This window comes from Podarcis vaucheri (assembly GCF_965113315.1).
Source record: "Podarcis vaucheri genome assembly, chromosome: 1".
Taxonomy (NCBI): domain Eukaryota; kingdom Metazoa; phylum Chordata; class Lepidosauria; order Squamata; family Lacertidae; genus Podarcis; species Podarcis vaucheri.
In genome coordinates this window covers 139819466-139843638 of record NC_138759.1, presented here as the reverse complement: position 1 = coordinate 139843638, position 24173 = coordinate 139819466, and the positions used below count along the sequence as shown (strand labels likewise).

Sequence of the window (24173 nt, the reverse complement as noted above, 5' to 3'; positions counted from 1 at the left end):
TAAGTAGAGGAGTAAAGTTGCCTAGGAAAAAAGGTAAAAGTAAAGTGTACTCAGAATGGCATTAAATATGAAGGGAGTTAACATTATTTTAATAAGATCAGTGAAATTTCTTACAGGGGTTTGCCCATCTACAAATTCCCAATGAAGTCCAGCTGAAGAGGAGCTGCTCAGGCAAACGTCTATGAAATTAGAGTCATGGAATTGTAGAGTTGGAAGGGACCCCGAGGGTCATTTAATCCAACCCCCTGCAATGCAGGAATCTCAGCTAAAGCATCCAGACAGATGGCCTTCCTAACACCCCTCCTGGGAGTCTGTTCCACTGTTGAGAAGGTCTTATGATGTTTAGTCAGAATCTCCTTTCTTATAACTTGAATTCATTGATTTGGGTCCTACCCTCCAGAGCAGGAGAAAACAGGCTTGCTCCATCTTCCATGTAACAGCCCTTTAGATATTTGAAGGTGGCTACCATATCTTCTCTCAGCATCCTCTTATCCAAGCTAAACTTATTCAACTCCCTCAACCATTCTTCCTAAGGCTTGATTTCCAGACACTTTATCATTTGCACATGTTTCAGATTGTCAATATCCTCCTTAAATTGTGGTGCCCAGAACTTGACACAGTACTCTAGGTGTGGTCCAACCAGGGCAGAATAGAGCAGTACTATGAGTTCACTTGATCTGGACACTAGACTTCTGTTGGTGCAACCTAGAGTAGGATAAGTACCGGTATTTTTTTGCTGCTGCATCACTCTGCTGACTCACGTTGTACTTGTGGTCTTCTAAGACTCCTTGATCCTTTTTACATGGCAAGCCACATGTCCTCCATGGAAGTTAATATTATTTTGATAAGATTAATGCAATATATTATGGGGGGAAATTGACATGGGGGAAAATTGAAGTGAATTTGAGGGGCTCTGCTGAAGTAAAAAATCCATAGCCCTTTCATGGTAAATTAAAATAGTGTTTATTAAATTGACACTCTTTCTTTGGGGAGCTTCACATGTCTGCAGTTGCTGCGTTTTCTTTAGTGAGTCTGCTTTCTTTGTACAGATTGACAGCCAGAAGCTAAATTTCCGAGAGCATGCTAAGGCCCGGGTAGACCATGGAGCTGAGATCATCACGCAGTCACCAGGCAGATCCAGCGTGGCTTCCCCACGGAGGCTCAGCAACGTCTCATCCTCTGGAAGCATCAACCTGCTTGAATCTCCTCAGCTTGCTACTCTCGCTGAAGATGTCACTGCAGCCCTAGCTAAACAGGGCTTATGAATTTGCTTCATTTAGCAGTGTTTGAAGTAATAATATTTAGGCATGAGCTCTTGCCAGGAATGGGCTCTGAGCAGGTGTTAACATTCATTCTTTACCATGTCTAAAATTAAGTCACATCCCAAGACTGTAGTAACCATAAAATAAAAACTGGGGGAAAGTTATATATAGATGCAGAAATTGGCCTGATTTCCATTTACAGCAGGAAGACACTGGCTTTTATGTGGGTACAATTGCAGTATATTACATTGGACAATAATTGTCGCTCTGCCCTGTTTTGCATGGAGTACTGTACTATGATACAATGCATTTTTACCTTTCATGTGCCTGAAGGCCATCCATCTACCACTTTTTGAGAAGCCTTGTTAAATACCTTGAGTTGCTCATTTTACCATTTTGTTGATGGATGGAATTAAGGAACATCTCCCATTGTAATTTACTAACAGGTTAAATTAAACTGGATATCTGAATACCAGGCAGAAGGGCAAATAAAGATGTCAAAGCTTCAAAAGGGGGTGTGCAGGGTTGGGTTATTTTATATAAATGGGTAGAAGAAAGAGTCAATTAAGTTATTAACGTTGTTGAACTTGGATAATTATGTCGGTGTATAGCTGATTCCAATAAATTATTTAACTAATAATTAAAGAAAGTAGTGGGGGGGGGAATCATATGAACTGTATTGGGGAAGTGGCATTTTTCTTTTCTAAAAGCAGCTACTGAAAATAAGCAATGGAATTGTGTCTGATTAGAATGTTGGTTAAGCAGCTAGGTTTGTGTCTACACTACTGGTTTCACATCCTTTCCATCTGTTTGATACAGTATTATTATAGATATATATTTCTCTGTGGCCATTTGTGATACGCCCTCTCATACTTGAATATTCTACTTCTTTATTCACAGTATCTGTGTCTCTTGCACCCTTTGGTGTTGCAATTTTAGGTATGTGAAAGTAGATGTTAGCAGGGTTTTTATTTCCCTATTCAGACTTTTAAAAAATACAAAAAGGCAAAGATATTTTAGCATGAAATTGCTTTCTGTGACATCTCAAAACTGTGACCCTGTTTTAGTGCCAGATGCAAGTCTCTTCTGTGATACGAGAAAAAATACTCTCCCTTCTTTCTCCTGTACTTCCTCATTCTTTTTTTTATTATTTAATTCACCATGACTCTATGGGGTCCAAGTATCTTTTTTTAATTTTCCAAAAAGATGGATTTGGATTCTAAATTAATAAAATAAAACAATGGTTCATTTTTTGGCATTTTTAAAAAATCCTGCAGAAAGAGTGGAATATAAAGTTATTTATTTATTTATTTATTTATTTTCTTTTGCTAAAGTTGAAATTCCAAGAAACAATGGGGGAGTTTAAACAGAAGTCATTTCCATTCCTTTAATGGCATCTTTGCATAGATGTGCTCAGATGCCTCCGGAGAATGATGCTCTGGAGAGATGCATACATAATGCATGTTGATTACTGGTAACATAATTAAATAAGCTTCTTATACAGCATCACCAAGGTGATGGAACTGCTAAATAAATCTGCAGAATGCATATGTTGAACATAAAAAGTATATGACAAGTGTGTGTAATAAGAAATAAGACAAGAACACCTAGACATTAAAACAAGTGGAGTCTAGGGGATTTCCACCACTGCCACATGGACACTAAGAGAATATTGGTGGTATGGTAATATGACACATAAGTGGACAAATGTCTACTCATGTTATGTATGTTTGCTTTGACTAGGTGATAATAATTACTTATTTCAACCTGCAGATCAATTGCTCATTTCCTTATAAATTCACCTGCATAACATTTGCATGCTCTCAAGCTGAACGCTCTCAAGTACATGAACGGTTCATTAGGATGATTTTACATGTTGGAAGCTTTTTGAAAAGGGCTACCTCTTAAACACCTTAATTTACAAAATATGTATCCAGTACTGATTTTAAAATGGTTTTTAAAGATAGAAAACATCAACGGTATGATCAACCATGAGTCTTGGTAGCACCGTAAAGACTAAAACAATTACCATGGCAAATGTTTCAGGGACTAGAACCAAATTATCAGATGCACAGATCAGACTTCCAATATATTCCAGTACTGTTCCCTTAGTTATGGAGTTCCATAAAATTAAATTAGATCATGAATATTTAAAAAAGCTTTCTAAATGGCATCAGCTTATTTCTAATAGGTAAAACTTCAGCAGTGTATTGTAGAGCTTGTTCAAATTCCATGGAATGAATGAAAGCCTAAGTAATACCCTTATACATTACATCCTAAAAGCAATCTCATGTTGTAAGATGCCTCATTCAGTTTATGATGCAGTCATATAATTAATAAAAAAACCTAGCTTAGACACCAGTGCATCAGGAGGACTCTTATGGCTGTGATGTTGCTTAGAATAATCATGCAAAATACAAACACTAAGAACAAAAGAAGAGCTCTGCTGGATCAGACTAGGGGTCCATACCGCCACCGCTTCAGGAAAAAAATAATAAAGGCAAAAGAACAGTATTTTTAATGAAATGTTGTCATTCTGACTCTATGCCATTGGTTCTTGCAGATTAGCCTCTTAGTGTTTTTACATCTTTTTCCAGTCTTAGTGCCCAAGGTACTACTGAACCTCACGTGGACTGATGCTGATTGCCAGCCAGTCAGAACAGTGTTTAATCTGTGACTATTTTGTATTCTGCTTTTTTGGGATATAAACACATTCTAGATGGTGAAGTTATTTATTGAGTATATATGTCCAACGCTGCCGAGACATTAATTTCATGCTGCAAATTTATCTTTCTCATCTTAAAGAGAAGTCCTTGTAATAGATAATCATCCTTCCATAGAAAGTTCCATAGAAAGTTGCAGAATTTTGCTGAAGTCGTACAAGTTGAAGAGCCAGCAGGAGATCATGTTATTATTAAAAGAAATGCACACACTATGTTACAGGACTCTAGATTTTTGCTGGGGTGGTAGCGGGAGGGGGGGCAGCCAAATCTTAACTTCCCATGCCTAAGCTTCATTTAAAAGCTAACAGCACAACAATTCAGGGGTAAGTTATCTTGTGCAACAGCCACACAAGGGCACTGCTGTTCTTCAAGTCAGCAAGATAATATTTTGCTGGATTGTGCCCTATTGCAATTATCGGAAAACACGTCTTTGTCGGTTTTATGGAGCTGGCACTGTAACACTGACTAACAAGCTCTTGTAAGTTCAAGTATAATGAAGTAATGTGCACTTAGCAATTTGTGGAGAAGATGAATAAAAACACGTAGGGCTGCCATAGATGGTTCAATCAAGAAAACATCTGTCCCTTGGGATCCCTCTGTTTCTCTCTGCTTACATAGCATTTGCTTCTGTGTAATCCTAGACATGATGAGACAAAAAAAAAGACAGACAGGCAGACATTTTTTTGTCCAGCAACAGTAGTCCAAGCTGCTAATTATAAGGGTAGTCCTTTTGCCTACTGGGATATTATCTATAGAACATATATGGCATTAGACATCTAACCGTATGCTCTCCTATACAGCTGCAACCTTTCTCTTCATAATGGCTGTTTGCAAATATCTATGTCTGCCTAGTGTACGTCCCGAAGGATCCAAAAATGTGGACCACCAAGTCACAATAAGCATGCAAGGGGCTTTTCTGTAGTCCTGAATTCCAGACTCCCTTCCAGAAGATATAATGCAAATCAACATAAAAGAGGAAGCTGGAAGCCAAAGCTTCAACCTAAGCCAGGGCTGCAGTCTCAAGCTGCTAGGCTGACCTAAGCCCACCAGCGGCTTGGTAGACTCTCTGGTTTCGCTGCCTCCTTAGAAGCGTAAAAACAGGGTAGTAGTTGTTGAGCCCCCAAAGGACACCCACCCACAGCTGACCGGGTGTGATCAGCTTGGTTGTGCAGGCCTATCCAGAAACTGCTCTAGAGCTTTCTCTCTCAGGGACAGCTGCTCCTAGCAAATTCCATTACAAATGAAGCAGATAGTGAGTTTGCAGATTTGGTAAGGCCAGGCCTAACAGTCATTTCAACTTTAGCAAAGAGAAACATAAAATTGCCTTCTGTGTGCTGGAATTCCCCCTCCCCCTTTCCCTTTTTTTCAAAAAGAAGAAGGAGGAAACAACAGTAGGCCACTACAAAGCCTGTGTAGCCATTTCTTTTCCTGGCAATTCTAGAGCCTGTTATCATAAAAGAGGCATTTCTTGAATGGCTGGTGGTAGGTAGTTCATGTTTTTCAATCCAATTTGCAATTGTATTTGTTGCTGTATAGTGATTGTTTTGCAAAATAAAATGGCTTGTCATCTAATTGCTTGCACCCCGTCTTCTTTCTTTGCATTTCTCCCCTCCCTCCCCCAGTGGGGTTCTTAATATATCAGCATCCTCACCTGATTTGTCTTTGCAAATTTTCTCCTTTTAATAATGACTCTCGTTAGTGGTGCAGATGGGCAGTTGGGCACTCTAGTCCTAATGGCCTAAAGGGCCAATTCAGGACCCTTGCCTGCACTTTTTTTACTTCAGCGCAGCGTTTCCTCAGAAGTAAGCCCCTTGCCTGCAGTGCGGCTGGCTCCCAGTAGGAGGGCTTAGGATGGCAACCTGCATGTTCCTGGTCAAAATGGAGGCCTGCTTCTTCCTGAACTAGGAAAGCTGCTGCCTGGCTGTACCAGTTCCAGCAGAAACTTGATATTTGCAAGACGGAAAAGAAGGAAACAGGTACCGGGGGGGGGGCGACCTTCTAGTTTTCTGTGTGTTGAAGCGAGTATTCCCTCATGTGAGCACTCTCCCTACAGACTGAAGCAGATAGTGTTGTTGGCAAGCCTAGTATTTCTGATGTTTGCCTCAAATATGAGGTGAGCATCAGGACCTAGCTATTGCTATCTGCCTCAGGTTTTAATCCATCAGAGTCGTGCTTTTCTTGCCCTCCTCCCAGCTTCCAATATCTTTCCCTCCTTTTCCCATCCAACCCAATGAACAGTGCTGCTACTTCACAGAGAGAGAAAGATTTATTTGCGGCGGCCACCGGCCTTCACAATTGGAGCAGGCGGTAAAAACGTGTATAAGCAGGGAATATTAATCACCAAAATAAAACAAAGCACCAGCCATTGTGGTTTGTATACGGAATAGAAACACTAAGCAGGTAGAATTGCCAAGCTCCAGGGCCTTTTTTTCCTTTCAGCTGGAACTTTGTGGAACTCCATTCTGAACTACAAGGAGAAAAGTCAAATAATAAGTGTGCAAATGTTCAGATTGAGATAATGGGCCGATTAATTCTTTACACCAAGCTGTGTACAAAGAGCAAACTGACAGCACACGAACCACCGTTTTGGCCTCTCCGCAGAGGTGTGCATGGGCAGGATGCCACGGATTCCCCCAACCCTCCTTTGGCCTTGGGGAAATGTCAGTGGGCGGCTGGAAAAGCCCTGGCAGCAGAGCAGGTGCCAAGATGGGAGCGAGAAGAGATTTCTCTCCCACCTGACGTGGTAAGTCCGGGAACGAGGCCTAAAGGGTCTGGAAGGGTTGGGCACTTGCTGCCCTGGGCAGGATATAAATGTAATAATACAGTAATCCAAAGTATTTCCTGAATTGGAAGGGGGGTAGTTAATTCTAAGGCAGTCTAAGCTACCAGGCACTCGCCCTTAAATCCTTACTGTCCTGACACAAGTTTCTGCCTCAGTACACAAGATACATTTAAAGAAACACCACATCAATTGATCCTGGGAACTAGTTTACCCCTAACAGAGCTACAGTTCTCAATACCCTTAACAAACTACACTCCCCATGATACTTTAGGGGAAGCTGTGTGTGCTCTTTTATGTATGGCATTCACAGCTTACCCTTGTATTGTCCCTATCGGCCCAGTCACAAGTTGAATAACCAACAAGGTGCTACCAGGATGCGAGGAGGCTGCTGCTAAGTTGTGCAATTAGTTATAGGAAACGACCACACAGAATCAGGATCCTATACCGTGTTTTTCTGTGTGTCCCCATGTATAAAACGACCCTTATTTTTTTGAACCCCAAATTAAGAAATCAACATTTTATGATTATGATGAAATGATTGGCAGTTCCGGCAGCTTCTTCATGGCAGCCGTGGGAAGGTAAGTAGTGTTTTTGTAACCCCTGTGCATTCCCCATCCGTGTATAAGACAACTCCCAATTTTTGGCAGATTATTTAAAACAAAAAACATCGACTTATACACGGAAAAATACGGTAATTGTAAAGTTGTAAACTAGAGGCCCAAAGGCTATCTAGTTCAACCCGCATGCAATGCAGGAAACTCAACACATGGTCCCCTGCCCAATTTGAAACCATACCGGACGCTGCTCAGCTTTGCAAATGTGCTAGCAGTTTTACTGCTGTAGCACCCTGCTCATGATTAACGCTTAGCTGGAATGAAATATTTATATTTCCTCAGCCCAGCCCCCTTGCTCCTCCTTTGGCTGCCTCTGTCCAATCAGCCTGGTTGAAATTCCTATTGGCTGTTTGCTAGAACCAATAATAAAAGATACAGCCATTTCCTATTACCTTTTATGGGAGACAAAGAGCTATATTTCCTTCTATCCATAAATGGCAGACAAGTAGCCATATATCTTACATTTGCCTCGACAAGGCACCTTAATTACCAGATCACCTTTTGCCCCTCTTGCCCCTGCATTCCAAAACAAATGGCTAAAACAAATGGCTTATGGTATTAAATTCTATCTAAACAGAGATCTTGGGTTCACATTCTCACACACCATCAATGAAATAAGAATCTAACATAAGAATCTAACATTTCTTACTTTCTAAATCCTTTGCATAATTACATTAAGCCAACAAATCTCATACATAACATAGATAGCTTTTTAGAAGAAAAGGCCTTTGCAAAGTAAAAAAGGAACTCAGTAAAAACAGCTTCAAAAGAAGCCTCTTCAGTTTACACCCCCCCCTTTCCCAGCCAGCTGCTTTTCCCATTAGCTCTTCCCAAAATTTATTGCCCTTTAACTCTCTCAGTATACCTTAAACCTTAGGAAAATATGGCTAGAGTCTGATGGGAGGCACATGGTATTATTTTCTGTTAAACAATAAATCTTACTATTTACTAACTCTTAATTAGGGTTTTTGCAGCTTGATTGTATTCTGTAATATGTAGGGTCAGTGTAACATTTGCTCCCAGCCTGTAATTTCCTTTTACAACTTTGAGAAACTTGTCTCCTGCTACTGCTATAAATCAGGGGGGCCCTTGTTCAGGAGAGCAGGAAGATAAACAACTGCCAAAGTACTTAGCCAGCTGGTTTCTGCCTGGCATGAAACATACAAACATTTGCAAATATATCTTTAAGCTCATTTTAAAATACAGGCCTTGATCAGATGCCTCACTGCCACACCGCTAGGATTGTTTCTAAAGGAAAGTGACAAGGCCCAGTTTTTACTGAGCACCCTCTGGCACACAGCCCTTGCAAATGCAAAATGTTGGAAGGAAAAGGGCAGCTGTGGTTAAACATTGCTGCTAAGCAAACCACATTCCACACATGTTCATAGGACTCGTCTTTATTCATTGTTGCGATATTGCTTCCTGCGTGAAAGCCCTGATAATAATGTTGTGCATTTTTTAAATACTTGTGCCTGCACAGAAACACACACGCACAAATATACAGAGCATACTGTCCGTGATAGTTTTTCCTCAAACAACAATTTGGCAAAATGTTCTATATCCTTGCAGTATAATCTAGAGTGAGGCAGGTGGTTGTTGTTGTTGAAGCAAACAAGCCACCAGGGGGTGCTTTAATAAGCATTTAAAAGGCTACTCTAAGAAGCCAACTCTTCAAAGCTGGTGATCTAAAACTGAGGACAGAACTGTGTGTGACATTACTTAAGCAAATACATATATTCACAGTAACTAGGTAGTAGGGTGGTTGGTTTGATGCTTAGGGGAGAATTAGCAGGGGCAGGTTCCTGCACCTGCCATTTCTTCTCTGTAAAGTTGCTCCCCTCCCTGCAAGACTTAATTCCAGTCTTGGAGCCAAATGTGGAAAAATGGATTAGAAACAACAGAGGAGGCATCTACAAGGAACAATTGTTAGAAGTGAAGAGGATTACCGTAATCATCCCAACTCAGCCTGCCAATTTCCCCTTCCAAATACCCTCTGCCCCCACATCAGTGTTAGGAGGCAAACACAGGTAAGTGAAATCCATAAGGGCTGAGTGGGTTTAAGAACTACTTGCTTTGTAACACTCCCTTCAGGCCCTGTCCCTTGAGCTTCTACTTGAACTTTAGAAATAAAACAGCTGCAAACAGGGGGAAATGAGACAGGCCTGCCCACAGAGCAGTAAAAGGTACTGTAGAAATATATTTTGGTGCAGTTTTCTAAACATCAAATATTTTGATCTAGTTCTGCTTTGGTTTATATGCCCTAAAACTGATCCACCTCAACAAGACTACTATTTTTGCACAGATATTTTTTATTTGTTTCCTTGTTTGTACCCCACCCATCTGACAGGGATGCCCCAGCCACTCTGGGTGGCTTCCAACATATATAAAAACATAATACAACTTTAAACTTTAAAAAGCCTCCCTATAGACAGACATTAAATACACAGAAGATATTGGTGCTTTATGGTCTAACTCTATAGAAAGGAATTGGTTAACTTAAAAAAAAAATTAGAATGAACATAATAATAAAAAGAGAAGGCAATTATTGGCAAGGCATGCGTGCGGCAACTGAAGTCTTGGTGCAGTCATCTCCCAGTTATTAAGACTTCAGAAAATACTTCTGGTTGGAGCATAATGGATGGAATGGGGAGCTTTTGGTTATTCCAACCATAGGTCATGCTGTATCTTGAAAGGAGGCTTTCAGCTTTGCTTCTTTTCCACAAACTCTTCAGAGCAATAAAGTTGTTGTTCAGCATTCATTTTGACTTGGCCCTGTACTAACCTTAACAGTAGCAATGGAAAATACTGCCTTAGAATTGTTCAACACATTTTAGCAGAATGATTAAACTTGCCACATTTTCTGTAATCCTTCCCACATGCTGGGCAGTGAATTCCAATTTGGCTGATGTCACACACACAGCATGCCATGTCTTTCAGGGATGTTTGCCAGTGCTCTCTCCTTTATTTGAGGCTGAATAGCCTTGATTTTGTTAGAAGTGCTTTTTCACTGTATGGTGTCCCGTGTGTGTGTGTGTGTGTGTGCGCGCGCGCTGCCCCTCAGAGTTGTAGCTGCTTACTCTGCCTTGCATATACCCCTGCACACTCCATGGTTAAATGAGTCTTTCTCAGTAAACTGATACGGCTTTATGCCATGTAGTGTTATCCAGTACATGATACACACCATGAAAGCTTATGGTTTTGAACAGAAATTAAACCAGTCATCCACATGTGGCGTCTATGCTCTTCTTCACTCTGAGCTGGTGTAGACTTTGTGCCTTTCAGACTTAATCATTCTGAGTGCTTCACATTCATTTTTTACTTATTTTAGTGTTTTGTTGGAAGGCACCCATAGTGGCTGGGGTAACCCAGCCAGATGTGTGGGGTATAAATAATAAATTATGATGATGATGATGATGGCGATTAGTATTATTAGTATTATTTTCAGAAAATATTTCCTCTTATCTTCATTGCCATCAAAATGGAAATGGAAAAAATAAGATAAAGAAATAAATGCCATATTACAAAAATGTCTAAAGCCAACTGAGCAATCTTTTGGTCCCAGAACCTGCCATGTTCCAGCAGATGTGAAGGGGAAGGGGATTCCAGAAGCAGAAAGTTGGCAAAAGTTCCAAATGAAGGATCCAAGTCCACAAAACCATTTGGGGGAGCAAAATAGATGGTTTAACTTATCTCTACAAATGAGATACCAGTTGAGTGCAAATATGTGCAATGAGGTTTTTCAAAAAGTTGTTTAGCTCCTGAACTAATGTCATATTCTCTGCCTAGAAGCATCAGTGTGAGCTGAGTTGTTTTCAGAACCTTCTATAGCAATTGCTCAGTAAGGCAAATTTGGCACCAATCTCTCTTGGAAGCACTGCCTTAAGTGTTTGTTAAAATTGGAATGTCTTTGCGGGCACAGCTGCTGCAACAGATAACTGGGAAATTGTAAGCTTTGAATACGTGTGTGTGTGTGTGTGTGTGTGTGTGTGTGTGTGTGTGTGTTGGTTGTAATGACCCTATAATCATCACAGTGTATTATGCTTTCCCACCACTTTCATATTTTTGTTTGCGCAATCTGGGCCTTCTTTTCTAATTCTTTATCTACTCCATATGTCTGGCTTTATGTTTTGCTAAATGCTATGGTAGCTGGATCCTGATTATTTACTGAGTGGGGGCAAGAAAGCAGTCATAAAACACAGCATGAAATGAGTATCATAGCAACTGCATGCCACTCTGTTCTGATTCTGCTGAAACAGAAGCAACAGAGAGGAATATCTGCTGGCGTGTAAACAGCTCTGCTGCAACCCCCCCTTTCCATCTAAAAGAGAAATATTTTCCCCGATGATCTGTTATGTGAGTATTGGACTGAATCCTTGCTCTGTCAGCTTTTTTGAATGATCTCTGAAGAACAGGCCATGGTGAGCAAGCTGCCGGCATGAGCCTGAACCATTTCTTATAGCCAGCACCATTTTCTTTCTGCCAGAGTTCGGCTTAAGAGCCAGTCTGCATGTTGCCATGGGATTAGCATCCCCATAGCAACTCTACCCCACTACTTGGATGTATCCTTTAGAACATATCCATGTATGAGTTGAGGCCATCACACTGAGTTTTCCCCAGCCCTGCCAGGGGAAAACCACTGATGAAGACACAACTGTCTCCCACACCTTTTTACCTCCCACTGTCACAAATATTTTATGCTTCCCCTTCAACCTGCAAAGGGAAAGCTCTTCCTCATCAGTGTTCAAATGTATCTCTTTATCTGAATAAAAATGCTAGTCCCAAAAGAAAAGGGAATCCTATGACAGTTGTGGCTAATGACCAATGGAACCACTGGCACAAGAGGCAGGGAGGCCAACTGTAGAGCAAATGTCAAAGGAGTGGTCAGTAATCACACAGTTCAAAGAGGGAGCCAACTCTTTATTAGCAGAAACACGACCTCCCCAGACTTGGTTGAGTCAGGCCTAATGAGCACAGCAGCTCATTCCCAGTGGTTTTCCTCCATGAAAATCAGTTGCCAAGACTGAAAGACCCCCACCTCCACTTCAGGGCTTTCCCCAAGCACCTGGTTCTGGAGCATGGGGGAAGGGGGAAGGGAGGTGGTCAAGGGGGGAGACACTCCGTAACCTTTCACCAGCCTGATTCAGCTTCTGCCTCTTGGTCTCCCTCCTCCCACTCACCGGCTTCAGCTTCTGCCTCTGATTCTTGACTTCTCTCTGCCAAAGACTCACCCGACTCACTAAGCCTGTCACCTCTTCTTCCCAGCCTTCTCCCTCTTCTCCCTGTGACCAGTCATCATTGTCCCACCACCACAACCCAGACTCTGAGCCTTCATCCCCTGGGGGTTCCCCAGCTGGTTCCTCCCACCGTTCCTCTGTGTCCAACCAATCCATAATAGCCAATGGCAGGTGCAGTCAGCTAATTCTAGTTTTATCCCATCCTGTGTCAGAGAACGAGACTCTGACAGGCAGAGACGAGACAGATACAGTGGAAGGAGTGGGAGAATTCCTAAGAGAGGGGGGAGAAGCAGTCAGCCACAGGAATTTGACCTTTGCACACAGAGAGACACAGAGCAGAAATGCAGCTGCAAAGCTCAGATAGTGACAGACACAGAGAAATAGTGGGAGTGCAATCTCCCCAATCTTGTAGACTCATGAGATTGAATGAGAAGTGCAAAACTAACAGGAAGAAAAGGTGGTGCTTTTCTAGTTGGAGGGAAAGGGAGCGGAGCTTAGTTCCGGCAACTGCTATAGGAGGAAAATCTGAAATAATTAACTGCCAGAGTCATCTCGTGTGGGGGGGGGGAGAGACCCAGGCCTGACATCCATGAACCACCAGGTTTCAGTGATGCCTATTATGTCATATTTAGTTTGCTGTACCAAGAGCTCAAGCTCATCTTGTTTATTTCCCATGCTTTGCGCATTAGTGTACAGACATTGAAGTCCATTAATCATTCCCCCGTGTCTCTTATTTAAGGATTTTTTCCTCCCACCACTAGGTCTGCGTGCTGTTTGCTCCATTTGGTCTATGACATTTGGATGATCATCTTCATCAATTGATAGACTCCTACTTTTAGGAGCACTGTCTCCCTCCCCCACATTAGTCCGTTTAAAGCCCTCCTGATGAGGTTTCTGAGATTTTTGGCAAAAACATTTCTCCCAACCGTTGTGAGGTGCAGCCCATCACTTGCCAGAAGTCCATCTTCAAGAAACTGCAGTCCGTGATCTAAGAATCCAAACTGTTCCTGTTTACACCATTTGCGAAGCCAGCTGTTCACTTCCACTATTTTCCCCTCTCTCCCTGGGCCACGTCATTCAACTGGGAGGACAGACGAGATGACAATTTGTGCATTTAGTTGCTTCAATTTCCTGCCGAGAGCCTCGTAGTCTCTTTTGATCTTCTGGAGGCTATTGCTTGCAGTGTCATTGGTTCCCACATGAACCAAGAGGAAGGGGTATTTGTCACTGGGTTTTATGATTCCTTGCAGTCGTTCAGTTACATCTTGGATCTTAGCCCCGGGGAGACAGCACACTTCCCGAGACATCTTGTCAGGCCCACAGATCACTGCTTCTGTTCCCCTCAGTAGGGAATCCCCTATCACCACTACACGCCTCCTCTTGAGTTTGGTCGGGGTTCTTCCGTGAGCTGTCCGTTCCAAGGTCGCCTGCACATTCCCTGAAGACTGACTTTGCTGTTCGTCTTCATATACCTGATCGACTGTAATGAGGGAGAGATCCTCAAATGGAGTCTGCTCTTCGTCTTCCATGCTAGGGGAGAGGACCTCAAAGCGATTGTGAATTTCTAAAAAATCAGAGCGAACCCTGGGCCTCCTACTTCTTTGAGTCACGTTTCTCCATATATCTGGCTCCTGTGTTGGTGAACTAGCCTCCTTCTCAGGGGAGTCCCCTGTCTCCTCCTTGGTGGAGACGGTGTGCTCTGTTGCTTCCAAGAAGAGCTCCAGCTCTCTAATTCTTTGGAGCGTAGCTACACGTTCCTCCAGTTGCTGGACTTTGTCTTTTAAGAGGGCAATCAACATGCAATTGCTGCAGGTAAAGCTGCCTGCAACCTTTGGCAAGATGGCAAACATTGCGCAGGAACCACAGGCGACTGCAGCTGTTCCCTCCCCCTCCATCCTGAGAACGTGTCATTGGGGATGGCTACAGCGGTCCTCCATCATAAAAAGTGTGAAGACAGGACAAATAACTCCCCCCACAAGAAAAAAACCTAGGTCTCCCCCAACAAACGTTTGAGACTAGCTCCCCTAAATCTAAAAGATGGATCAAACTGCCCTGCTAGCTCTGATAAGCTCCTCCCACAGCTAATCCCCTGCCTCAACAGAAACCCTGCCCCCTCTGACCTTTGCACAGGGAGAGCAGCTAATCAGCCACAAAGAAACACACACACACAAGAAAACCCTTTTTGCTCCTTCTTCAACTGCTGCCCTTCTAGGTCCCTGCTAGGTCTTCTCCAAGTGATGCAACTTCCATGATTCCTGGAGGTAGTTGAGCATGCTTAGTTTTTGGGAATGGGTTTGCCCTTTTCGCTTTTGTTATTTTTTAATTTTATACTTCTGCAAGTTTCTCAGCAGCCCTGTTTTGATTCTAATCGTGTCAGCACCAGAGTTTACTAGTAGATGGAATGAGATACCCACCCAGCCCCATCATCACACAGCACAATAACTTCAGAGATATGGTTACAGTTTCTATAATAATGATGACAATAATAATAATTAATGAAATGACTATAAATATAAAAATTCCCAAACACTGGGTAGCAATCTGACCGTTATAGGGTGAAATTGAGACTCTCTTCTTATTATGGGCTGAAAGAAGACTCCATCTTTAGATTTATTTATTTTTTTCTGTTTCTGCCAAGTGGATTCTAGCAAGAAGTAGCCATTTTCTTGGTCCATGCTAAAGTGAATATGACTTTTATTTATAAAGTTTTCCTACTGAATTGTCAAAATCGAAGTGAATATTTTTAATTTAAAAAATTCTCACAAAAACTGCAAATATTTGGTAAAATATATTTTTCATTTGAAGTTGCCTCTCTTGGATTGCTAATACAGAAGGCTATCTCACAACTGGTTAATGTGAGGAAGCCTTACAATCTGGGGGGAAAACACAATCAACCAAGCAAATCTGTTGGGGGGGGGATAGTGAGCTGGTGATCTAGTCTGGGCCACTGAGAGAAGAATTAGGATCTTCTGCCTTCATGTGGAAATAAAATTTAAATTAACTAAAAGTTGTCACCCTTGATACGAGCGATGTATTTCATGAGTGTGAAGATAATGTGTGTCCCGTGGTGCTTATTCCCACCATTTAGTACTCACCTAAAGGCTACCCATAGACCAGCCACATAGAGATATGTGTTTTCTGGTAGAATCGGAAATCAATTTGAATGAAATGCCTCTTGTCTTATTTTGCTTTTGCTAACCAATTAAAAATATTTGTATACTGTGTCTAACCATTTCTGACACAGGCTCATTAATGTTACTGAGTGCCACAGCTCTGGTCATTTTGGGTTGTTTCCACAGACATACATTGGGAAAAGTTTGATCTTCAAACAAAAAGACAAAAGACATCTCCTGGGATGCATACCCAGAAATTTAAGAAGTGATTTCACAAAAGCAAGGCAATTTTTGACCATTCCAGGCTGCCTTCTTTGTGCTTTCCAGAAACAGCTGAATACATTTTTGTTCTGGCAAAACTTTTCCAACTTGCTCAATAGGTCCCTGCCATATAGATGTCCATTTTGTATTGTTTTAAACTTGCATTATGTTTGTGTGTTTGTTATGTTTGCACACTGTATTGTAACTTTTAAATATATATTCTATCCAGTGGCGTAGCGTGGGTTGTCAGCACCCGGGGCAAGGCAAGTAATTTGCGCCCCCTAACCCGTGGATTTGCGCCCCCTAACCCTAACCCCCAGATGTTGCGCCCGGTGCGGCTGGCCCCCCCTGCACCCCCCACGCTACGCCAATGATTCTATCTATTGGGGGCATAGGTGGAAGGTGATTAATTGATTGGTTATAATGGCAGTGATAGATCTAGGAGGACCTCCAAACTCCACACCTGCTCTTTCAAGGGGAGTGCAATCCCATCCAGAGCAGCTGTACAACCCAATTGCCAGACCTGGGAACTGTCCACTTCTTCTTGTCAGCACTCCATCTTATAAAACCTCCTCGTCAGGACTCAACAATTTATTAGCTCTAATCCAGCCTATGATTGCATTCAGGCACCAGTTTATTTTATTTTTTTATATAAAATTTTTATTGGTTTTCCAAATTTTACAAAGACATGACACACACAGATAGACAAAGACAAAAACATGCATAATTTCAAAAATCTTACTTTCATAACCTTGTTCCTTGACTTCCCCCCACCCCCCTTCAAGCATCCCAATTTCCATAATTATGTCAGCAAGTTATTATTTCTCCTCTCCACCATCTTAATATAGCATTTTTTTTTAATAGAAAATTTAGATTCTTTCCTAAGTTGGACTCAGGTTCCCTTCCATCGATTTCCCAGTTTATATTAAATAAAATACGTATTAATTAAACCGAAAAGTCATGAGTGTTATTGAAATTCTGTTTTCCCCCTCCCTCCCATCCCCGGTTTCCGTCCCTTCCCAAATACATGTCCATAATAACAGTTCTTAGCCTGGGTTCCTCACGTCCGAGGCCTTCAAGTCTCTTTCAGTCCCTCTCCGCCGGTCTTGTTGGTAGTCCTTTATGTTGGTCATTAAATCTCGAAGAAGTTCTGTCTCATTCAAACCAAATCTTCTTTCCACAAGAAAACTTGAAAGCCATTGCTGCAAAAGATCCACAAACCCTTCATCTTCGAAGTGGAGGCCCCAGTCATATTTCTTCTTTATTTTAAGTTCCTGTATTCCAAGTACTCTAGGGGCCTCCTCCTTCATCTTTCGCATCTTTCGCAGATTTGTAATCCATGTGATCCAAAGGTCTTCTTGTTTATACTCCACTAGTGTGGCCTTCTGGTTGGTACTTTCCATCTGTACTTTCTCCTCTCCTTGTTTAGTCTTCAATTCTTGAGATATCCCTTCCATTTCAGCTGTGGATTCTTTCTCATTCAAGTCCTCAGTACATTCAGCAGAGCTGTTTATTCCAGAAGTCAAGGTCATAAGCTGTTTGTTCATAGTCAGACTCTGCTCTTGTAAAATTCCAACAAGATAAAACGTTTTTTCTAGCTCCGCTAGTAACTTTCCATCCACAGCCATTGTAATGTCTCAGAAATCCCCCTAGAGGGAATCTGATTACTTAGTAATCTTTTTCCAACAGCCCTCTGCCTCGTTAGTTTCTTTGTTTCCAACAGCTTTAATGCAATTGTATCACATTTAGTCCAGAGGGATCTTAGGTAAAAAGATTTTTTACTTTAAATTGCCCGTTTGACAGTTTTGACAGCTGTCAAACTCCTTTCCTCTTCAGCAGGCTCAGAGGCAGGACGTTCCTGGGCCCGGGAGGGGGGGTTGCACCCAGCAAAAAGAAAATCTTCTAAAATTCCACTCTTACACTCCAGCTCAAAGCTTCTTTTATCAAATCGTGAGAGTTAATGTCTTTTTAACTCACCCCAAAAGGGTAGGCTCTCCAGCTTAGTTCTCTGCTATTGCTTTAAATCTTCTGCAGGAGGGGGGGTGCGGACTTCCTTTTGACACATCCCCCGGTCGTATCAAATTCAAAGATAATTTATTTTAGAGTCCAAATTCCAATCTACTCACGGGTTGCTTCTTTTCAAGTCCGAATTTAAGGAAACAAGTCAGCGCTCTTCAGCCATGGCACACGGCTTCGCTCCGCTGGGATAGCGGTCTACTCCCAGCACCACGCCACTCTCCGTACCCTCTCCGTAGCCTTTAAAAAGGCTCTTCGTGGGTCGGGGAGGGCGCTTAAGGTGCCCACCGAGTCACCAGGTCCTCAGGCATCCGCGCCTGAGGTTTTTGAGGGTCCCCACGTCGCCGTCGCGGCAAGACCCGTCCCCAGCAGAGCCGATTCCCTCCGGAGCTCGGAGGGAATCCGCCATTAGCTGTCCGCGCCAACCCGGAAGTCTTCAGGCACCAGTTTAGAACATGTGCAGCTGCTCTTGATTCAGATGTCATAGAGTAATAATATCCATTCCATATAACAAATAATTTATGTATACTGTGTTATCTGTATGATGTTAGGTGCTCTGAGCCTGGCTTCTGCTGGGGAGGGCGGTGTACAAATAAATATTATTATTATTATTATTATTATTATTAACTGTGCTTTTTAGTTGGATGGGAAATTCCTTAAACAGCCCTATAATGTGATCCAAACACCGAAATGAGGTGATTGCCCATTGAACTCATTAGAAACATCTTGAGCTAGAGAAAGTTGGAATCAATGGGACCTAAGTTAGGGCAAATCCAATTCTGTGTTTGAAGGATCTGAAACAGGAGAGTGCCCTCACCCTTCATGAACACCCTCTTTCCTAGACCCATTCTAAAAAAATAAAAAAAAAGTAAATAAAAAAGTGCGACCCTGAAGGTAGCGAAGTCTTCCTTTGGAAGCAAGCACCTCCTATTGCTTCACAGTTCTAGCTTTCTGCATCTGATTTATTTCCCGTCTTTCAAAAAAAATATGGTCGGATTGGCAGGTGGACGATTACCTTGCGACAATCTAGCAAGGGCTGGGAACTATTACTCACTGGAAATAAAGCGCGCGCAGGGGGGGGGAAGCTTTGGGTCATGACGTGTTGGGTCTCTTTGCGGGATGAACTTAACAGTTTGTGGCTATAAGTAGGCGAGGGGTCTGCTGTGTGCCCCGCGGCCCTGGGAGGCTGGCATCGGCGGGGTCGGCGCCTGGCCGCCTCGCCTGGTCCCCTGGTCGCTCCGCGCCGGTCGCTGTCCACGGGGGGAGGTGCTGAAAGGGAGAAGGACGCCGGCGCGCTGCGGGCATCCTCTCGTCCTTGGCTGCCGCCGCCTCCCCGCGAGCGGCGCTGATTTTCCTCCCCCCGCTGCTTGGCTGCTTCTGCCGCTTCTGCAGCCATTTTGCAACCAGCAGAGCCGGAGGCAGGGGCAGGCTGCCGGCGGAGCCGAGCGATGGGCTAGCAGCAGCTGTTGCGGGCAGGCGAGCCGGCGCCATGGTGAAGAGGAAGAGCTCGGAAGGCCATGACCAGGAGAGCGGCCGAGGGGTCCCGCTGCCCATCCAGACCTTCCTATGGAGGCAAACCAGGTAAGAGAGAGTAGGGGGCGCTACCTGCGAAGCCTCGCTGGGGATGGAAAGGCTGGCGACCCCCAAGCAAGTGCCTCCTCCTCCTCCTGCAACAGCAAGGGAGCCATGTCTGCGCCTGGCTGTATGGCGCTTGTTTCCAAGGGCTCGCCGTCAAATCAAGAGGGCTGAGGCTTTTTCCTTTTCTGATGAGAGTGCTGCGTGCTATAAGGGGTACTTCGCGCTTGTTTTTTAGAATTAAGGTGCTTCCACGTTTTCTCCCCATCCCTGGCACCTGATGCCGTCCTCCAGCTGCAGTCAGACCCAAAGGCTTCACAGCAGCTCTGCCAGTCCCCTCGGTGAGCCACACTGGTCTGTAGAACCGGTTACATCAGTCGTCCCTGTGAGCAGCACAGTCCAGGAGAAGAAACCCCTGAAGCAAGCTATCAAACGTCAGAATGCATCTGCCTTTGAGCGGTGATGCTCTCCCACTGCCACCATGGCACAGCAACAAGCTTTTGCTTCAGAGTGTGGTGAATGCTGGGCTTGTGGAATAGGCTAGTTCACCAGCTATGGCTGTTCCTGCATAGAAATAAGCCTGGCTACAGTATACCCTGCTGTAGCAACCTCCAGGTTAGATGACTGTAATGCACTGGGGGGGGGGGCTGCCCTTAAAGACTGTTCAGAAGCTGCAGTTGTTGCAAAGGCGATGGTCAGTGTGTTGACCGGTGCAGCTGCTTGGAATTGGAGAACAATTCCGAAGAGTTTTTCACTGGCTGCCTACATGCTTCTGAGCCCAATTGAGGTTTTAGTGTTTATGTACAAAGTCCTGAATGACTTAGGACCCAGTTCTATGAAAGAATGCCTCTCTGCATTTTCCTGCTCAAGATTTAAGACCTACCAGCAAGGCTCTTCTTGTCATTCCATCACCAAGTGACACCTGTGGTGCTTTAGCTCAGTGAGGAGCCTTTTTGGTGCTTGTACCCTGGGGGTGGAATGCTATTCCCTCTGAAGTACAGCATTATTTAGCTTCTGCTGCCAGATGTAAACCCATTTCTTCCTCCAGGCCTTTAGTGGAGCTGGGTGTTGACATGCTGAGCTACCTGGCATTGTTAGATGAAGCAAATTAAGTTATTCAGGTTGAGGTAGTTTTATTGTTTTATTGTCTGATTTTATTGTATCTGTTTGTATTGGGTTGTAAAACCAATGGCACTTCTACTCAAAAGAGACCCTATGAAATTAATAAGTATTAATGATTATACTTAGATTTAATAACTTTGGTGGGCTTACTCTTAGTATAACTAACATTGGGTACAACTCATTGTATTTATTTGAATGTGACTCATCATGAGATTGCTTGCAGTGAAGGGACGGCTATAAATATTATAATGAATTAATTCAATTTATAACATGTTTAAGTCACTTTGCACAATTTTGTTGTTCACTACTTCACAGCATAACCTTACATTGAAATGGAATCCTGAAGACTTTGTGAGATAAAGCATGGAAAATGTCAGTTTACTATGATTTACACACAAACGAAATTATATTTTTTAAAGTACAATGAAGTTAAAGCCATGCAATATCAGATGTAAATATATAAATATATAACTACAATTGGTATCACTTATACATCCCATTGCTTCCAGTCAGATAAATCTGATTCTGAACACATCGTTAAATAATCCATTAAAATCAATGAGATTGAAAGGTGTTTCACTTTGACTGGATAATGCTTAGTATACTTATGAATATAGTATAGAATATTTGTTAACTTCAGAAAATTATTGTTTATCATTTCATTTGCCTTTGTAAGCTCAGAAAAACAAAACAAAAAGCATCACTTTGCAATAGATAAATTCAAAAGATCTCTTCCTCCACACCTTTAGTGGAGCTGGGAGTTGAGATACCGAGCCATCTGGAGTATATAATTATAGTCCATCAAAGGCCTTCATAAATGGAATTGTTTGCATCTGGTGCTTAAAAAATATATAGTGAAGGAGACTGGGGAACATCCCTAGAGAGAGTGTTATACAGACAAGGGCATCTTCTGCCCACCCTCACAAAAACTGCCCCCAGGAAAAAACCCTCACCACCTCTGAGAAAGGAGGCAAGACTTCAGAAAATGAAATTAACCAATGTCTTCATGTTCAAGAAGTTGGTGCTTCAGCTACCTGGGCCTCAGACATTAAATGAGGCAAGGGGCTGTATTGTGTGAGTTTGGAAAGGGGACATTTTTGGTATCATCTCACACTCATTTGACATTTTTCAATTAAGTTTGTTCAAGTGTTGCATTATCTTCTTCTTGTATGAAAACAATATTGACTTCTTTATTATTGGACTGATCCTACAGAGCAGGCCATGCCTTAGGCATGTAGAGGAGAGTTTACAATGGCTTCCACCTCACATTAGATCCCAGTACTAGTCACCTTTCCTTGCCACAGCATCCTAAACCAGCCTTCCACAGATTGGTGCCCTCCATATGCTGGCTGGGGCTGATGGGAGTTGTAGTCCAAAAATTCAAAGAAGATGGCAGCTTGGGGAAGGCTGTCATTAACATTTCCCAGGCCTGCTGGCTGACTGTTATGAGTGGGTTACCACTGCTGTCCACTCACCTACACTGCACATATTTACCCTGAGACTCCCAAAATTGAAGCCTCTGATGGAATGGATCTCCCTTGCTTTTCTTTAGCGTCAGCCCACCCCACCCTGGCATGTACCATGTACTGTTGGGAAAGGGAAATCCCTCCGTCTCTAGTACTTACTGTAGCCCCTGCAGAAATCTCTCAGATGCAGCCACATGGGCCTATTTGTCAGCTTTGTAACATGCAGTTTCCTTGGGACCTTGGCGTGTGATTTATTTATATAGCCACAGTGCTGTAAGTAATTATGCCATTGTGTAACCTTCATTGTAATTCAGCATGTTTAACTGTGTTATGTACCTATGACCATTCCTTTGACAAACTTCTTTTTTCTCCCCTCAGTGCATTTTTGAGGCCCAAACTGGGAAAACAATATGAAGCTTCATGTGTGGTATGTGACTTTCAATATATATATATATATATATATATATATATATATATACGGATTTGCATGCATTTCCTTAATTTCAGTAAAGGAAACTGGCAGACTTTTGTTAAGCTCAATGGCCCAAATGTAGCACTTGCCTTACCATGGCAAAAGTAGCTAAGTACAAACCAATATTACTATATATAAATTTATTATCATGATTTACACTGTTAGCTGTTTAATACAAAAAAGTTTCCATTATTATGTACTGGCAAAATCAATATAATTCTGACAGATGAGATTCTGAGCATGAAGATTGCAGAGGGTGTGTGCTCATATCCATTGCAGAATCCCTGTCAGTAAGGCTGGTAGACAGGTTTTATAACATCAGGAAGAACTTTCTGGCAGTAAAAGCAGTTTGGCAGTGGCACAGCCCCCTAGGAATATGGTGGACTCTCCTTCAGTGGAGGTTTTAAAGCAGAGGCTGGATGGCCATCTGTCAGGGATGCTATGGTTGAGATTCCTGCAGTTCAGCAGGTTGCACTAGACGACTCTTGAGGTCCTTCCCAACTCTACAATTTTATGATTTAATGAACTCAGTTGTTTTTGAAGCCTTTTGGTTCTGGCTTTTGCTAATATAGGATATCAGCACCTCATGTCAATCACATATCACTGATGCAGATGGTTATGCCTTGTTGTGTTTGCTGGACCTCATCAGACATACTATGAATGATGCCCTCTAGCTTAATGCATGAGTTTTGACTCCCTATGCTCTTCTGTTCAGTTGGCACAGCTACAAATGCTACTTCAAAGAAATATGACCCATTTCTTTTCAGGCTTCTAGCATATGACCTTGATTTACTGAATCACTCCTGCAGAGCAAATAAATAATTTACTGCTCATGCTTTATATATCATGTGAGGAAAACACTATTTTCCTCACTTTCTCAAAGTTCTTGAATTCTGACAGGTACAAGCAGAAAATTCACAACTGTTGCTATGCTATACTGTTTCACACAGCTGAAATGTGGGGTTGTGGGAATTGATGTTTCAATGCACTCTTCCATATCAAACACTCCTTCCCAAGCATGTCAGGACAAAGCATCCCAGTTAGCTTCCCTTGTAGAGGATTTTGTTTCGGTCTGCATTTTTGAGCAAACTGACCTGATTCACACACCCTGGACTGATGTGTGAATTGAAATGAAATTATCCTTTGGTCTTCACATTTCTCCACATATAAAAACAAAAACAGACAGACGCTCCTACAGGAGGCAGTTAATCTGCTGATCATGTTTCAGAGTTCTGGGGAGAACCATTGCAACTCAAGGTGCTTCACTTTCAAACAACCCAGACTCTCACTCTCTGAATTTTTCTCTCTTCCTGTCCATTCAAGTTGCAGACTGGCTCCAAAATATCACTCCTGCTTTCAGTCACCAGCTGGAGGACATAATCTTCCCAAACACATTGTACTGTATTCCAAATGTTGGAGAGAGGGTCCCAGCTATCAGGAGAACAACTCTTGTGATTTGCTTTCATAATTTGCTCCCATTATGTTCTTATTAGTAAGCTATTAGCTTAACTAAATATGGTCTCCCTACGTTCA

At 42.6% G+C, this 24173-nt stretch overlaps 2 protein-coding genes and 1 long non-coding RNA gene across 40 annotated transcripts in view; 2 read left to right on the top strand and 1 right to left on the bottom strand.

Annotated features, from left to right (window-relative positions):
- Nucleotides 1-1426, top strand: part of MAP2 (microtubule associated protein 2) — a 279546-nt gene extending 278120 nt beyond the window's left edge. For all 32 annotated transcript variants that reach the window (XM_082230891.1, XM_082230887.1, XM_082230882.1 and 29 more), the window contains one exon: nt 1050-1426. In XM_082230891.1, coding sequence (XP_082087017.1) covers nt 1050-1265 — 216 coding nt within the window. In that variant the 3' untranslated portion in view covers nt 1266-1426. The remainder of the gene's footprint in view (nt 1-1049) is intronic.
- A 4806-nt stretch (nt 1427-6232) lies between these two features.
- On the bottom strand, nt 6233-7487 carry LOC309536839. Its single transcript, XR_014221726.1, has 2 exons — nt 7083-7487; nt 6233-6452 (listed from the first exon to the last, which is right to left on the bottom strand). It is a non-coding gene; the product is annotated as an uncharacterized lncRNA (long non-coding RNA).
- An 11760-nt stretch (nt 7488-19247) lies between these two features.
- The window catches only part of UNC80 (unc-80 homolog, NALCN channel complex subunit), a 184277-nt gene continuing 179351 nt past the window's right edge, over nt 19248-24173 (top strand). For 5 of the 7 annotated variants that reach the window (XM_082230828.1, XM_082230826.1, XM_082230825.1 and 2 more), the window contains exons 1-2: nt 19248-19586; nt 22547-22595. In XM_082230828.1, coding sequence (XP_082086954.1) covers nt 19495-19586; nt 22547-22595 — 141 coding nt within the window. In that variant the 5' untranslated portion in view covers nt 19248-19494. Of the gene's footprint in view, nt 19587-22546; nt 22596-24173 lie in introns of those variants that run through there. The other 2 variants (XM_082230827.1, XM_082230823.1) reach the window with 2 other exon arrangements.